The 16,696-nt window shown below is 36.9% G+C and overlaps 1 protein-coding gene across 1 annotated transcript in view; it reads left to right on the top strand.

Moving 5' to 3' along the window:
• The window catches only part of LOC124370924 (5'-3' exoribonuclease 2 homolog), a gene marked incomplete at its 5' end in the record, with an annotated part of 58,447 nt that overhangs the window by 31,999 nt on the left and 9,752 nt on the right, over positions 1-16,696 (top strand). Inside the window, 2 exon segments of the mRNA XM_046829231.1 lie at positions 272-400; positions 936-1,033. Coding sequence (XP_046685187.1) covers positions 272-400; positions 936-1,033 — 227 coding nt within the window.

Genomic DNA, 16,696 nt, shown 5'->3' with positions numbered 1-16,696 from the left:
CACACCAAGGTGTTTTAGTTCATCCACTCTCTCTAATTCAGATGGTCCTGTTATGTGATCTTGCCTTCCCATTGCAAGGAGTTTGGATTTAGATGAATTAAACACCAGACCACTATTTAAACAATACTGTTGTGCGATGTTAACTGATATGACAGTGTTTATTTCCAGGGATTCTACTGATTTATCGCAGGTGACTAGTGCAGTATAATCTGCGTGAATATAGGCTTCAAGTTTTTCAGAGATAAATTGTGACACAGTTTTGTCTTTTCAGAGAGCCTCCACGAGTGCTGAAGCCTGGGAACCTGAGCCGGGAAGACAGCAACAACTGGAGACCTCAGACTGGGTTTGTAAGGTCGAACCAGCGAGGGTCTCTGAACGCTGCCGGCCACAGGATGCTAGGGTGAGTCTTAACGCTCTTGTGTTAGATTTTGGATTAGATTATGTGCTAGATTATGTCTGTCATAATTAGGTTTTATTTTGGAACTAATTATATGTACAGACATCGACAAGCATGGATGTTTCTTGGATAGGTTAATTTTTTACGTACTAATGCACTGTGCAGACCACATTTTTAGTATATTTTTGTTAGAAAAAAAATACTAAACACCTTTTGAATAAAAAACTACTAAAAATAAATAACCTAGCGTACAAACTGTCTGAATGAACCATATTTTAAAATTATCTCACCTAGGGTACTGTTTTTGAGAAAAAAAAGGACAAAAATTTTTACCTGAGAACAAATCTCTTAACCAAAACAAACTGCCCTGCCATGCTGATGGGTTACCCGACTGATCTTTTTGACTGTTGATGTAAAAAAACTAACACAGTACAAGAATAAAAAAATGTTTATTGTTTTTCAATATATGGAATTCCATCTGTGACTTTCCTTTTCAAATTGGAATGTGTAGATTTTATAACATATTCTGGGGTTGCAGGAGATACAGTGGACGGTTCGGTGGAGGTAGGGGTGGATCCCAGGATTCCTCACCAGGAGTGTACTCCTCAGTACCTCCCCCTCCTAATGGCTTCCGTGGTAAGTCAATTATTGGATTATTTCATTACAACGTTGTGTACTCAGTTTGTTGCAGGAAGTGTGGAACTATGTGAAACGTGATTTTGGTCGTGTACGTTCCTCCAAATACATTGTTGGACTGAAATCAGCTAATTATTCCCCATTAAAGGTTAATTTTAAATCCAGACCATGGCTTTTCTTTAAATTTTTCAATATTACTCTCTAAGATAATTGAAAGATGCTTTAACATGAAGGTTATCAGTTAATTGTCCGTTCCTACTTTTGTCTGGTAAGAATATTATCTGCCACAATGCAGTCATATATTCTGGTTTCAACATGTCACTTCATAACTCTTCCAATAGAGGAGATAGGGGAAAGATACGTGACCCACAGGGTTCCTAAATCTACCAACTGGAGAGGATACCGAGAGTCCCTAGTAGAAGAGTTGTTGGAAGAAATAGGACCCTTCCAGAAAAATGAATTTGAATTAGAAAGGTCTGCACAAATAGTCGAGCAAGCTATAATAAAGGCCTACGAGAAAAACTGCCCTCTCAGGCAAAACTGGTTGAAGAAGGATGTGCTGTGGTGGACTGGGAGGTTGGAGACATTAAGAAACAAAACGAGGAAATTATTAAAATGGGCAAAAAGGACAGACGATTGGCTCCCTTATCTACAGGCCCAAAATGAATATAAAAAAGAACTTAGAACGAATAAAAGAAGAACCTGGAGAAATTTTTGTAAAAACATTAACAGTCTTCCCGAGGCATCCAGGCTTCAAAAAACTCCAAATGGAGCATACTAATCCTATGGGGACTCTAGTAAAGGACAATGGAGACCTAACAATGAACAGGAAGGAGACCTTAGAACTACTTCTGGAGACACACTTCCCGGGGGGTCACCTAACTCGAAATGAGGATTCATATTCTCTAATCGGGGGGGGGGGGGGGATCCAGTCGGGAGGTGGCAAAAGCCAGACAGCAGTCTAACAGACTATTCACACATGAAAGAATAAAATGGGCTATAAGATCGTTTAAGCCATTTAAATCTCCTTGGGCGGATGGAGTTTTTTCCAGCCCTTCTTCAAGAGGGGCTGGATATACTATTAAATACTCTTAGCATTCTGTTTAGAAGCAGTTTCACCTTAGGATATATACCAAAGAACTGGAGGATAGCACTAGTGGTGTTTTTGCGGAAGAACGACAGGGATCCAACAAAACCCAGTTCGTACAGACCCATAAGCCTAACCTCCTTCATGGTGGAAACTATGGAAAAAATTTAATAAATAGACACATAAGGGACGTAATATTACTGGAACACCCGCTTAGTCCCACACAACACGCCTACATAGAAGGAAAATCAACCACCACTGCTCTCCACAGTTTAGTGAGAGAGGTGGAGAATACCTTCGAAAAAAAGGAAGCCCTAGTCAGCGTAAATTATGGACATTGAAGGAGCTTTCGACCGAGTAGGATATCAATCCATGGAGACTGCGATGGAATGTTTTGGAGTTTCCCCAGATGTAGTCAAATGGATAGTAGCCTTCCTAAAAAGCAGACAGGTGAAAGCTAAGTACGGAGACGAATCTGCCGCGATCACGGCCCAAAGAGGCTGCCCCCAGGGGGGAGTCTTGTCTCCTCTCCTGTGGGCGATGGTAGTGGATGATCTCCTAAGCAAAGCAGAGAAGAGGGGAATAAGGCTACTATGTTATGCGGACGACCTAGTGCTTATGATTAAACTCTTCCAATAGAAACGTATTGGTATGTTGCATATTATTTTGATGTTTTCATACATCACAATTACACAACAGCAATTACAATTAACCAATTAACAGTGAGTGGTGTTCATTTCCTCGTATTTGTTGTTTATTTAACCCTTTGACTGGTGGGTATTTTTTTTTTTCTTAGTAAGAGTGCCTTAAAGTGAGTGTTTTTATTTTAGATTTTGTTTTTTATGTTATTTGGGTTTACTACAGGATAAGTGTTATAAAAAACACCCAGTTAAAACGTTATTGAAGTTTTTTTATTTATACAGAAATTAATTTAACTATGCAAAAAAGTTATTATATTTACAAAATATGAGAATAAGACAAAATGTTCAGTATTTTCTCATAAACATACTAAGGTACACAATACAATACTAAGGTACAAGTTAGTAACAGTACACAAGCCTCCTCAGAAATCTTTGGTGGTATGAAAGGCGTGACAACTGCAGTCGGACACACAAAGCTGAACATTGCAATCCTGGCACATGATGTCCCGGCGCCGTTGCTCGCCGACGCTGGTATATCTGCACATGTGGCATGCTCTCTTTGGCTTGTCCTCCTTATCTGTAGCAGAGATGGTGGCGGGAAAATGCTGAGCAGTAAGTCTCAGGGGAGCATCTTACCCCAAAAATTTGTCTAAGCCTTTCTCGTGCCATTTTCCGTAATCAGTAATTACACAAACAACCATGTTTATTTAGTTATGGTAAACAACAAAACGTTTACAATCAGGGCAACCGGAAACGTAAACGTGAGGTTACAACCTTTATTCACTACAAACAGAAATAGAATCAGCTGATTACTTGGAAACGTCACGTGGCCTGAATACCGTTAATTGGGTCTGAAAGAAATAACTAAAAGAACAGCTGCAATCTAGTGTGAAGAACAAAAACTACTTGAAACTGTTTCTTATTTATATTCCGCTAGATCGCATTCGTATTTAAGCAAGAGATTATTTGGCATGAAACAGTATTGTGAAAACTGTTTAGCATCATAGCACTTCCCACACACGGCTATCGAGATTACTGCAGGCGGCATGTAGGGCTACTACAATTTTTTGCAGGATTACTAGTCAAAGAGTTAAAGTATTTTAATTTTGCATTTAAATATTTATATGGTTCTGAGTAGAATGTTCTGAATGTTGAAGTCAGCCATTGGTATGTTGTATAGATTTGACAACTTCTTGTCTCACTTGTGTGACAAAGCCTGTGTAATATTAAATTCAAAACATATTTACTGCTTGGGTCGATGATCTCTCCATTTTCTCCTTAAAATACGGAATTTATTTCCTGTGGTTGGCTGGCCTGCTTGACATAGAAAATAACGGCACCAGCACTCACTTCAGTGCAGTTCAATGACCACTCCACAACAGAAGGTGCTATGTGTTATTTGGCGTATATGCAGAATGATTCTGTTATAACATTAATAATATAATTCTAGACATCGGTATAGTGGTGCATCATTTATAGCAAAAATTATCCATGATTGGCTAAAGTCTTTTAACCCTTCGCATGCCACTAATAAATCCATTAACTTTCCTATAACGCCAAGACAATTAACAAATTTTGTTTCTTTAAGTTCAAAGCTAATTTTTATATAGCTAAATTATAAAAGGTCAAAGCAAAAAAAGTATAAAACAGGGCATTTTATTCTGACTTCTGACTAGAATTGTTAATCCTCAAGGTTGGACCATATTCCCGAGCATACAAGACCAACTATGAAATTATTACAAGTAGAATGCCATATTACAAGTTTTACTGCTGCTTCCAAATTACTTGACTTGATACATTTTTTCTTGCAAAGGCGTTAATCAAGTTTTTTAAAAGTTTCGATGACTTAAACTATTCATTCCAACCCTATGATGGTGACGCCAGTGACTTTTCCGACTAAATTAAAGTAAATGTGTCTTTCAAAACCGGAACGGACTTGGAAGACACAGTCGAACATTTCATCACTTGTGTAAATTTAGCTGCAAGGTTTTCAACTCCAGAACCACATATGTCCGATCAATTGAAGAGTGCTAGATGGTAAGACTCCTAGTTTATACGGAAATTAGTCCAAGAGAAGCGTAGAGCCAGGAGATGCTGGTGAATTGACAAACGTATCTTTAATCATCTTTCTAATCGCTTGAAGTTAGATACATGCTTATTTAAAAGTAAAGGACTTTAAACTCATTTGAATCATTTATCTGCTACTGATGGAAGTCTTTGGTGGGAAACGAAATGGACAGTCTATTCAGATTACTTTCACATTACAGAAACAAACAAATGATTTGATTTGAAACACGTCCTCCCGTATAAACGCTCGCCTCAAACTTCTCTTGCACCTGCTGAAAACAAAAATCTCTGTACTGAAGCAGAAACTGATTATTTGTAACAGCCCACTAAGACCAATCTGGACTTACAGAATTCAGATATTTGGTTAGGAAAAAAAATGTAAATTAAATAAATTATAAGCCTTCCAGTCAAAGGCATTAAGACTCATAACAGGTGCTTCTTCTTATGTTAGCAACCAAACCCTACAAAAAGACCTAAACATTTCATTTCTATGGTTGGTAGTAGTGAAGAAACATTACCAAACCGTTCAAAGACACATGACTATCCAAACCCTCTAGTTCTCTGTCTATCAAGATGAAAGCTTTGGCCAAGGAGAAGATGGAGCAGAGACCTCCCAGAATGAACTGTTAATCTGGGAATCATGGATTCTTGATCCATGAGACCATTTCATTGGGAACTATTCCTGTTTAAAATTATTTATGTTATTTTTACCAACTTTGTTCATTAATTAATTTGGTTGTTGTATAGCATCGTATAGTTCCAAATATGAAATGAATGTAAAAACTCTTTCAGTGTCACATAAAAATATTTTCTGCTGCCTAATTATTTTAAATTCAAGTATATTTGTCCAGCCCCTTAAATGGCAGAGTAGTTTTCTGTACTTCACTAAAAAATCTATGCATGTAGTTACACTTATGGTTGCTTAACCCTCTCCTGGTTGAATCACTGCGCTTCAGGCGTTTCCGTGATGAAGTTATTACCCCCCCCCTTGTTGTATGACAACACAGTTGTGTTTTTATTATTTTAACAACTCTATTTGAACAAAACTGTTACGTATACATCATTGTAAATGTTCTCTATAATGTGGTAGTATTTGAAAAAAAACCATTAAAAGCCTACAAAATAAACTAAATGTAAATGAATACTCATTTGTACAAGAAATATTTGTTTCTATTGTTATTTGAAAACAACATGTCTTGTACAAGGATCTTTAAAAACAACAAAACAATGTCAGTAAAACAGTAACTGCAGGAAGTTATAAATAGGTCTGATAATTCTAAAAGATAGCAAAGGAAGTTGGAAGGACTTTTCATGAAAAACTGATAAATCACTGTGAATGAAGAGATTGATAAAATGTTTCATTAGCATCACTAGGTACAAAATGTGAACTAGGGCAAAGCAGAAAGCAGTGATTGGACGTTAGCACCAGACTCCCTGCCATCAAGAACATAGCCAGGAAAAAATGTTGGGGGAGGTCCAGACAACTGATATTTTCCTGTAGTGGACAGAGAGTAAGACCCCATTTTGTTCTTTAAAAGGTTCTTGACCCGTTTCTTTTTTGAGAATGATGTTTCAGAAGTATATGTCAATAATACTGAATTATTTAAATAATAATAATCGTTTACTAAAGAAAGTAATTGAAAATTTTGGGGGGGGTTCCGGACCCCTTGGACTCTCTCGCTGACTACGTCACTGCCGCCTCCCATGGCGATTTATGGGGACTGTTTCAAAATGTTCAGTTTCTTCTTTTGCTACAATCCTGTTTGTAAAAAATGTAAAAATAGGAATAGTATAACGAACAAAAATTAAATTTAGTTTTGATTCACATTTTTCCCAATTAAACAAAAACATTTTTTACCACAAATTCTGTTTCTATGAATTTATATAATTTATAAGCACAAAAAAACTTGGTAATATTTGGGCCAAAAACTTTATGTTCAAGGTGAAAACCCAGAGGTTATTGAAAACTACTTGAATTTGACCGTTGACTTGGCTAGAACAAATATTTTCTTGTGCCGTATTATAAAATTGTGTACAAGTCACTAATCCTAACTTACTACTTATTTATAGCAGAAATTCACTGAAATTATGATCGAAAAATATCAGCTGGAACCAAGACATAGAAAACAAAGAAGCAAAACAGCCATTTATTTTCACGGTCAAAGTTGATTTCAATAGTCATAGAGTATAAAATTAATATCAGATAATGAATGTTGTACAAACCGTTGATGGCATGAAACAAAAAAAAACCCGTACTGAACTTAACCCTTTCAGGGCCAGGAGGCAATATATTGTCTCCTTGATATTCGTCGTTATCTTAAATAAATACAACGTCAAATTATTAATAAAGTTTTATGTTTTTTTATTCCCTGGTATATTTGTAGACAATTAATATGAATATATTTTCATTTTGGAGGTCTATGTATTTTTATTTTGTAATTGTCACACATGTGACACTTATAAAAATGTTGCAAAGTACAATTATGCCTATTTCTACAAAATGTCTCGTAAACAATTTATTTATGAGAGAAATAACACAAAATTTTGTATGGATGTTCCTTTCTAAATGTATAATATAATAAAATAGCTTCTCACAGTAACATTATTTTTACGTTTTTAGTTAAAAAAAAATTAAAAAAATGTAATCTATTAAAACATTTTTTAATTACTTAAAACTACATCTATATATTTTTTTGTTGATAGTATATATCTATACGAGTAATTTGGTGCAACTTTTAGGTCATTGTCTAATTTTTATGAAAACTTATAAATTTTAATCTAAGAGACTGCAAAATCGCCAATTTTAGCCTGGCACTTTTGACTAGTCACAAGGGGATATGAAATATGAAAAAAATTTGCAACATCTCATATTTGCTCCTGGCCCTGAAAGGGTTAATAACTTCAGAAATATTTAGTGAGAGTTCTTCACTGTGTTACTCAGAACTGAGAGTTAATTTATTGAATATTAATTGTAAATAATTGTGTATGTGTATGTATTGTGTTAAATTTACACAGAATTCCAAATTCTATAATAATTGCTTAGTGTAATATTATTATTGCACTATCTAAAGGATTTTTTGTAACATTTATAACATCTATGCAGCACTAAGGTAAAGCCTTTTGTTGCTTAAATTGTCCTTGCTTTGTAACTTTTTACTTACAAATTTACTATCAGTGGTACAGACTCTGAATCGAGGTAAATACCCGGTTCATAAATACCTGTACGTTTCAGAATTTTAATTTTAAATCCCTCCCCAGTGTAAAAACCATAGCAAATGTACGCAAATCCATTTTTCAGAGTTATTTCAATACTAGTAAGTTAATAAAAATTTACAGAAATCAGAATTGGGAATTATTACTAAGTTAAAAGATTAAGTCCAGTCTCTCAAGTGATAGGCTTCGCTGAAGCTCAGCCTAAAATAAGATAAAATATTTAAAACCTAATACAGAATAACTACAGTTCAATTACAAATGCTTTTTGTCTTAATATTTTTCATGACCGGAAAAGATTTTGTAACATCTAGCCTTATTTGACTTTATATTATAATGGTTATTATAGTTAATTGGTTTCCTAATACAAAGAAATAAGTTTAATAAATTAAAACACATTCAACTCATAACCATCACCTGAGTTAAAAGAAAATTTTTCAACTTTAATCAAAATATTTGGACTGTACGACCATTTCTGGCAATATTCTCAAATGGGTATTTTCTAGTAAGAATTCAATAAAAACAAATATTAAGTAACTAAATGGTTCATCATACAAATTTTCTACAATAACTGATACAATAATTCAGCATTCAATTTTTAATAACTTTGCATTATGTAACAATTTTGAATTTTATTTGATAAGTTCTAATTTCAAAATTTAAGAAGTATTTCAAGCCATGTATCTCGTTACAAGTTTTGCTGCTAAGTTTCAAATCTATCATCTCAAAAAAAAAAAACTTCTCATTCTTGAGATTTTCCAGACAAATATCTATTTGTAGGCAGACAAAAGAGAAAATCTGTGAACCTTCTGGTTTCAATATTCCATTTTTAGATCCATGTTTAGACGTTTACCATAATATAATTAATTTCTGTCTATGTAGAAATGAAGGTTCATGCAAAATTAAAATTTTACAGACGATACAGTTCTTGAGATACCTTAACACATAATACATTCCCATTTTTATTAATTGAGTTAGGTTTCAATGCAGTGTTCAAAGAATAAAAGCTAATAAAGTTGAGCCTAATCAAATCTTGTCGCCAACTTTTAATATTCACTCAATTATTTTTATTCGTACCTCATGAGTAAAATTGTCACATATTGAAACCTCATATGATTGTACTCATTTTGTTTACAAGTTTATTTATTCTGCTATTTTCTCGTTGCCACCATGTTTACCCTTAAGACCAATGTAGAAATATTCACTAATGCTCAGCCAAATCCAATGGTGTGATATGCAGGTGATGCTCGTTTAAAAATGAAGGTTCTTGCAAATTTTCATGTCTTTAGGTCAGTTAATTTTTTATATATTGTGCAGACAGACTGACAGAAAAGAAATATTTTAATCTCTCGAGTGATAGGAGTGATAGGCTTAGGCTTTGCTATCACTCAGACAATGATAATATACATTTTGTTTTTAATTAAAAAATTATAGTATTCCCAGAACTTCCTATTGGGCTTCGGTCAGACAAAACAAAACCTAACAAATTCTATGTTTTTTTGTAGTTGTTTTATTTTTGTAATAAATTGTTTTATGATTTGGTGTCTTAAGTTCTCAAAATAAATAGTGAGTGAATGCTTTATCCTCCTTACAATTGGCTTTAAATGTAACTTAAACTGTGGGGGTTTTATAAAACAATTCAAACTTTAATTGGCCACCAAAATTGATACAGTAACATTGGAGACCTCTAGTTTGTGCCATTCTTAATATTTTTTGTAGTACCTTTAAAATGAGGTGTCACTTTCTAGGGGTTCTTATTTAACAATTTTGGGGAGGGGATCAACCATTTTTTATACATAAAAAAACTCGGTATAAAACGTCCCGCAAAGTAAATCATTCCATTTCTGTAGGGGGGTGGGAGGTGGGACTTTTAAGATACCTGGTGTAATAAATACTTGTTTTTTAGTTTTTCTTCATAATCTCATACAATTAATTGTGTTTACAGATTATAATTAAATAGTATTCCTCAACACAACAAAAAATTAATTACATCTGTTAGTTAAATAGTACAATTAATTTTTACCTTATGCAAAGAAAGTAAATAAATATATCAGAAATTCTTTATTGACAGACAGAAGCACCAACAATAATACTGAAAAATAAGTATTTAATAGTAAATTCCATGAATTTTTCGTGTTTCAGAAAATGTTCTACACAGGGGTAAAGTAGTTTTCTAATAAGCCACTCATATAAGTTGTTGCTGAATTTTATGATTGTTGAAAAGAATTGGGTTGTGAATTCCCAGAATCAGGACGTCCAGTGACATTCCTGCTTCAGGTACATTTCCCTACTTTCCAGTCGTTCCTCCTAAGAGATCTTGATCTAGAGGATAAGGAAACATTGTAACTTTCTGAGGAATTGGAACTAAAAACCGCATTAAATCTTTCCCTTTTACCGCATTTCAGCAGCATTGTTGGTAAAATTGGAGGAATTAAATGATGTAATGCTATAGCCTCGACCTGTGGAATTGGAGGAATTAAATTGTACAATGCTAGAGCCTTGACCTGTAGAATTGGAGGAGTTAAATGGTGCAATGCTAGAGCCTCGACCTCTAGAATTGGAGAGTTAAATGGTGTAATGCTAGAGCCTTGACCTGTAGAATTGGGAGGATTTAAATGGTGCAATGCTAGAGCCTTGACCTCTAGAATTGGAGAGTTAAATGGTGTAATGCTAGAGTCTCGACCTCTAGAATTGGAGAGTTAAATGGTGCAATGCTAGAGCCTCGACCTCTAGAATTGGAGAGTTAAATGTTGTAATGCTAGAGACTCGACCTGTAGAATTTGAGAAGTTAAATGGTGTAACGCTAGAGCCTCGACCTCTAGAATTGGAGGATTTAAATGGTGCAATGCTAGAGCCTTGACCTGTAGAATTGGAGGAGTTAAATGGTGCAATGCTAGAGCCTCGACCTCTAGAATTGGAGGAGTTAAATGTTTTAATGCTAGAGCCTCGACCTCTAGAACTGGAGGATTTAAATGGTGCAATGCTAGAGCCTTGACCTGTAGAATTGGAGGAGTTAAATGGTGCAATGCTAGAGTCTCGACCTCTAGAATTGGAGAGTTAAATGGTGTAATGCTAGAGCCTTGACCTGTAGAATTGGAGGAGTTAAATGTTTTAATGCTAGAGCCTCGACCTCTAGAACTGGAGGATTTAAATGGTGCAATGCTAGAGCCTTGACCTGTAGAATTGGAGGAGTTAAATGGTGCAATGCTAGAGCCTCGACCTCTAGAATTGGAGAGTTAAATGGTGTAATGCTAGAGCCTTGACCTGTAGAATTGGAGGATTTAAATGGTGCAATGCTAGAGCCTTGACCTCTAGAATTGGAGAGTTTAAATGGTGTAATGCTAGAGTCTCGACCTCTAGAATTGGAGAGTTAAATGGTGCAATGCTAGAGCCTCGACCTCTAGAATTGGAGAGTTAAATGGTGTAATGCTAGAGCCTTGACCTGTAGAATTGGAGGATTTAAATGGTGCAATGCTAGAGCCTTGACCTCTAGAATTGGAGAGTTAAATGGTGTAATGCTAGAGCCTCGACCTGTAGCATTGGAGGAGTTAAATGGTGTAATGCTAGAGCCTCGACCTGTAGAATTGGAGGATTTAAATGGTGCAATGCTAGAGCCTTGACCTCTAGAATTGGAGAGTTAAATGGTGCAATGCTAGAGCCTTGACCTGTAGAATTGGAGGATTTAAATGGTGCAATGCTAGAGCCTTGACCTCTAAAATTGGAGAGTTAAATGGTGTAATGCTAGAGCCTCGACCTGTAGCATTGGAGGAGTTAAATGGTGTAATGCTAGAGCCTCAACCTGTAGCATTGGAGGAGTTAAATGGTGTAACGCTAGAGCAGCGCCTCGGTCCACGATCAGCACACAGCGGGTCGAGAATCGAGATAACAAGTCGCAGATCAGGGGAAACAAAGCTTAACGTGTTTTGTATGGAGTGAAATAAGTCAATTTGTGCCGAGGGTTGACGAGGGTGTGGCTGGGGAGGACGGGGTTCATTAAGTCGGGTCACGTGGCACGGAAGCTGCAATAACTGCATAACGACGGCGGCCGTACATGTATACGTGTCTGTCTGTGCTTGTTGTGATTGGCCTGTAATCACTAGTACCCCCTCGGGTGGAGAACACTATCGGATTGATCGTAAGCACGACTATCTGTAGCTTTCTTGTTAGCTTGAAACGTTTTTATTAATTGACTTTACAGCGTGCAGTATGATTGCAGTAAAACAGGGAGTATGATAAAATCGAACTGTATAAATTAATTTAATTACAGTCATTTCACGTATTAAAAATGTTTCAGCTATGCTGATTACAATTTAGAACAGAACTAAAGGATTGAACCAATTAATTTCAAATTTTAACTAATTTCAAATTTGATCCCAGCGGCTCATCATAAACTCTTCAACAGAGTAGAACGTCCTCGACACCAATAGGTTTTTCAATCGAGCTTTGAATTTTTTTGGATCATTTAGATTTTTTTATCTCATCAGGGAGCTTATTTATCAACTTAACGCCAACCTCGGATGGTAAACGTTCGGACGTGGCAGTTCTGAGTTGTTTGAATACGGAAGTTGTCCCGGCCTCTAGTCCCGTATTGGTGAACGTCCCTGCCTTGGACCAACTCACACTTAAATCGGCAGTACAGAGCAACCTCAAGGATATAGAGACAGGAAAAAGTCAGAAATTCAAGCTCCCTGTAGGACATTTTACACGAAATCTCTGAATTTCAATTTTGAAATTATTCGGACCGCTTTCTTTTGAACTCTAAATACTCTTTCAAATTTGTATTGGAACAGCTGCCCCACAGTCAGCCCGTATGTTATAACGAGGATACACAAGGCCAAAATATGCCGTTCTTAGGAGCAAATCCAAGGAGCAAAACTTTGAGAGGTTTCGTAAAGCATAAATGCCCGAAGAAATGTTTGAACAGTGCCTTCTATGTGATCGTCCCATGTCAGGCCTCGATCAAGGCACATTCCTAGGAACTTGGTAGAATCATTTTCCTCTAGGAGGACATCTTCCACCATCACAGCAGCGCAATAAATAGACCGTTCTTAATATATCGAAGGAGCAAAACTTTGAGACGTTTCGTAAAGCATAAATGCCCGAAGATATCTTTGAACATATGCTTTCTATGTGATTGTCCCATGTTAGGCCTCGATCAAGGCACATCCCTAGGAACTTGGTAGAAACCATTTTCCTCTAGGAGGACATCATCCACCATCACAGGAGCGCAATTCTCGGGCTCATATTGCCGAAGGCAAAGATTTAGGTTTCTCTTGGCCCAGAGAAAACCTGTATTTATTTTACTGTGAAAAGACTGTCCGCCCATCTGTGTTAACTCTTTCGTTACGAAATACCCAGTCCTTCGATACTTCGTTGTATCTATTTATTTATCATTGTCTGGACTGTTATGCATTTAAAGAGTTTTACAAGCACTAATGTGTCTTAGTTGTGAACACTTTGTTATGTGGCATTGTATGCGAAAGCTGTATCATCGTAGAGCAAACCTTGTTCAGTGATTACAATTTTGTGTTTTTTGTGCAGAATTTGTTTCAACCGCCAAATGTAGTGCGGTCTGGGCGAAACGTGTACAGACCCAAGTTTTTACCGATAAAACCGTGTTTAGCCGAACAATGGATAGGGCCACTCCAGAGCTCAGTGGCCAGGCGGGTTGCGTCTGAATGAGGGCCCGGCATCCCGCCCCCGCGCAGCTCTTCCGCGACACGACGGACCGGTGAAGAAAGACGCTATTGTCTCGTACAGCCGCGGTGCACAAAAACCGGGCAGTGTTCTGTGGTTTGGCCGGGACGGACGGATTTTACAGCTGAGAAGCCGGGGCGATATAGCTGTTATGACAGCTCAGGCGGTAATTGGCTCGGTGGTAGATGGGGTTCCACCTGCAGCTCGTGACTCTGGGGAGTAAGGCATCCGTCCGCGACAGATGACAAGTTTACTATTTACTGATTATTGCAGCGTTTTGTATCTGACACTGTCTCAGACTTGACTCCTGGAATCTGCAGTCAGATTCGTCTGAAGAGATCCAAAGTCGACAACGAAGAATCTCAAAACGAACATTTACATCGTTTTGACATCAAAGACACTATAAATAGTTGGAGTGGTAGTCTCATTGTCTCATCAGGTACACAATTGCTCCATTGGTGGCTGAACCTTGTTATCCTTGTTATTCCAACCTCAAACATCAATTATTGCTAATTAACTAATATATTTTAGTTAGGTCTAACCTGTCTATGCGATTTTTATAAAATAATTTAATATTTTAAAAAGTAATAAATTAAATTATACCGAATTTGATGCAAAATTGTATAAAGCAAGGCCAGTTACTGAAAAGAGTATCATTAAATTGTCTAAATTGTCAAAATGGCGGCCATTAAAACTTTTAAACTTTGAATATCTTAAAAACTAGCATTTTTTCTCTCAAGAGTTTAACAAGAATAACAGGTTTAGATGGGGGGTTTACAAATTTAATGATACTAATATGATTTAAATCGAATAATAAATAACTGGATATTCGCTGAGAACCTCAATGTGAACCATGTCTTGTCACAGTAAATCTGCTCTAAATTAGTTATTTATTATTGGTTTTAAATAACTTTTGTGTCATTAAATTTATGATATAATCTTCTAAAATAACTATTCTAAGATTTAATGGCCGACAATTGTAAAATACGAAAGATAATTGAATGATATTCTTTTCGGTAACTGCCCTGGTTATTATACACGTTTGAGCCAAATTTGGTATATTTTAATTTATTACTTTTTAAGATATTATTTTTTTATTACAGACAGATAGATGTGAAACGATAAGCATCGTAGACTGATATTCATATGGTGTAATATGTCTGTCTTGACCTGAGCAATAACACGTTACACCCTTTGGCCACATAGAGTTACGGGACACCCTGTACAATGACAAGGCACACACGGTACAGTGTAAGGTACATGGAGTGTGAAGTGTAAGGAAGCAGTTGAGACACCCAGAGTAGGATTGAGCCGGTGACAATGCACGCACCCACGCGTACACGCTCCCTCCCCCCGCCTGCCTGCCAGCCATTCCGTTATGAATTAATGGAGAATTAAGTTTTCCGTCAAATGTTATTCCGGCTGTCAACACCCCCTTGGGTCTCGAGTGGCCATTGTCGGAGGAACGGGGCGCCCCGGGGCACTGGGGTCTGGGGCGGGTCGGCCGCGATGTTCTCCAGCCTCCTCGCCCTAACTGGTGTAATCGTAGAAGAGTGTATCGTAAAATAGCATTTTCATTGACTAAAATATCAGTTGGCTAAGCCTGAGTTTAGCTCCAGTTCACCTTCTAGCAGCATCTGATGCTAGTGCAGAATTGACTCCTGAAATCTGATGCTTTTGCATACTTAACTTCTGAAATCTGTTGCTGTTGCAGACTTGACTCCTGAAAATCTGGTCATGTTGGCTTACCACCAAAAAGCTGCGTTATGTGTAGAAGATTCAGTGCTTTTTTATACCTTCAGACGAGCATGACCCCAGATTTTAGGAGTCAAGTCTGCAACAGCAACAGATTTTAGGAGTCAAGTCTGCAACAGCAACTGATTTTAGGAGTCAAGTCTGCAACAGCAACTGATTTTAGGAGTCAAGTCTGCAACAGCATCATATGCTGCACGTAAGAGGAAGGTGAACTGGAGCTAAACTTAACATTCGCATTGAATCAACCCTTCCCTCCATAGCTGCGTTGTGTGTAGAAGACTCGGTAGCTCCACCGTGTTTTAGGATCGTCATCGTAGTGCACTCAGTTGTGCAGCACATGAGACAATGAGAATACCTCTTCACCTAGATTGCCTTACTTTAAGGTGTCTGATCTTGAAACGATGCGGGGGTTTCGTTTTGAGCTTCTTCGTTCTTTGTTGCCGGCGGTTTTTTGGATCGCTTCAGACGAACATGACTCCAGATTTCAGAAGTCGAAGTCTGCAACAGCATCAGATTTCAGATGCTGCAAGTAAAGGGTAGGTGAACTGGAGCTAAAACTCAACATTCGCATCGGCTCAGCCCTTCCCACCACAGCTGCGTTATTTGTAGTTAAGCCTATTATGAAACAAACCAAATAACACAATTCTGAGATATGGTAAAATGATCAACTTATGTTTGAGCCACTGGCACAAGGAGTAAAGTGAACATGGCAGCAGATTCTCTGCTGGTTCAGTAGATTTTTGTTGACTCGTTGGTGGAGGAGTCGAACATTTTTCGAATTTCTGTGTTGTGAGTTATATAAGTGAACTCAGTAGACATACCAAGGTAAAAATAGTAACTTCGAGTTACAAAAAATGGTTAATTTAAGTAATAAATTTAGAAAAATAAATATCATGCACTAGATGCTTAATATATCTTTCCTCTTGTTGGATCGGCCATGGCGAAACATGCACTTCATACTGGACACTGCTTTTCACAAGTCAAATTATTAAAAGAAGTCAAAAACAACAAATTCCTTGATGCTTACGAAACTATTTTTATGCAGAAGAACCAAAATTATTTAGTAAATAATGAGCCTGGACCTCTACAAAATTCACCGTTACTACTGCCTTTAATCTAGTTAAATATAAATTTTTACATATACAGTAGGCATACTTCCTGGCCTTTAAAATCTGATCTCTTGTATTTTTCAAGACATATGTTTTT

Source organism: Homalodisca vitripennis, unplaced genomic scaffold, assembly GCF_021130785.1.
Source record: "Homalodisca vitripennis isolate AUS2020 unplaced genomic scaffold, UT_GWSS_2.1 ScUCBcl_676;HRSCAF=3207, whole genome shotgun sequence".
NCBI lineage: Eukaryota > Metazoa > Arthropoda > Insecta > Hemiptera > Cicadellidae > Homalodisca > Homalodisca vitripennis.
Note: the sequence above shows the minus strand (reverse complement) of the source record. Positions and strands in the feature narration are given on the sequence as shown.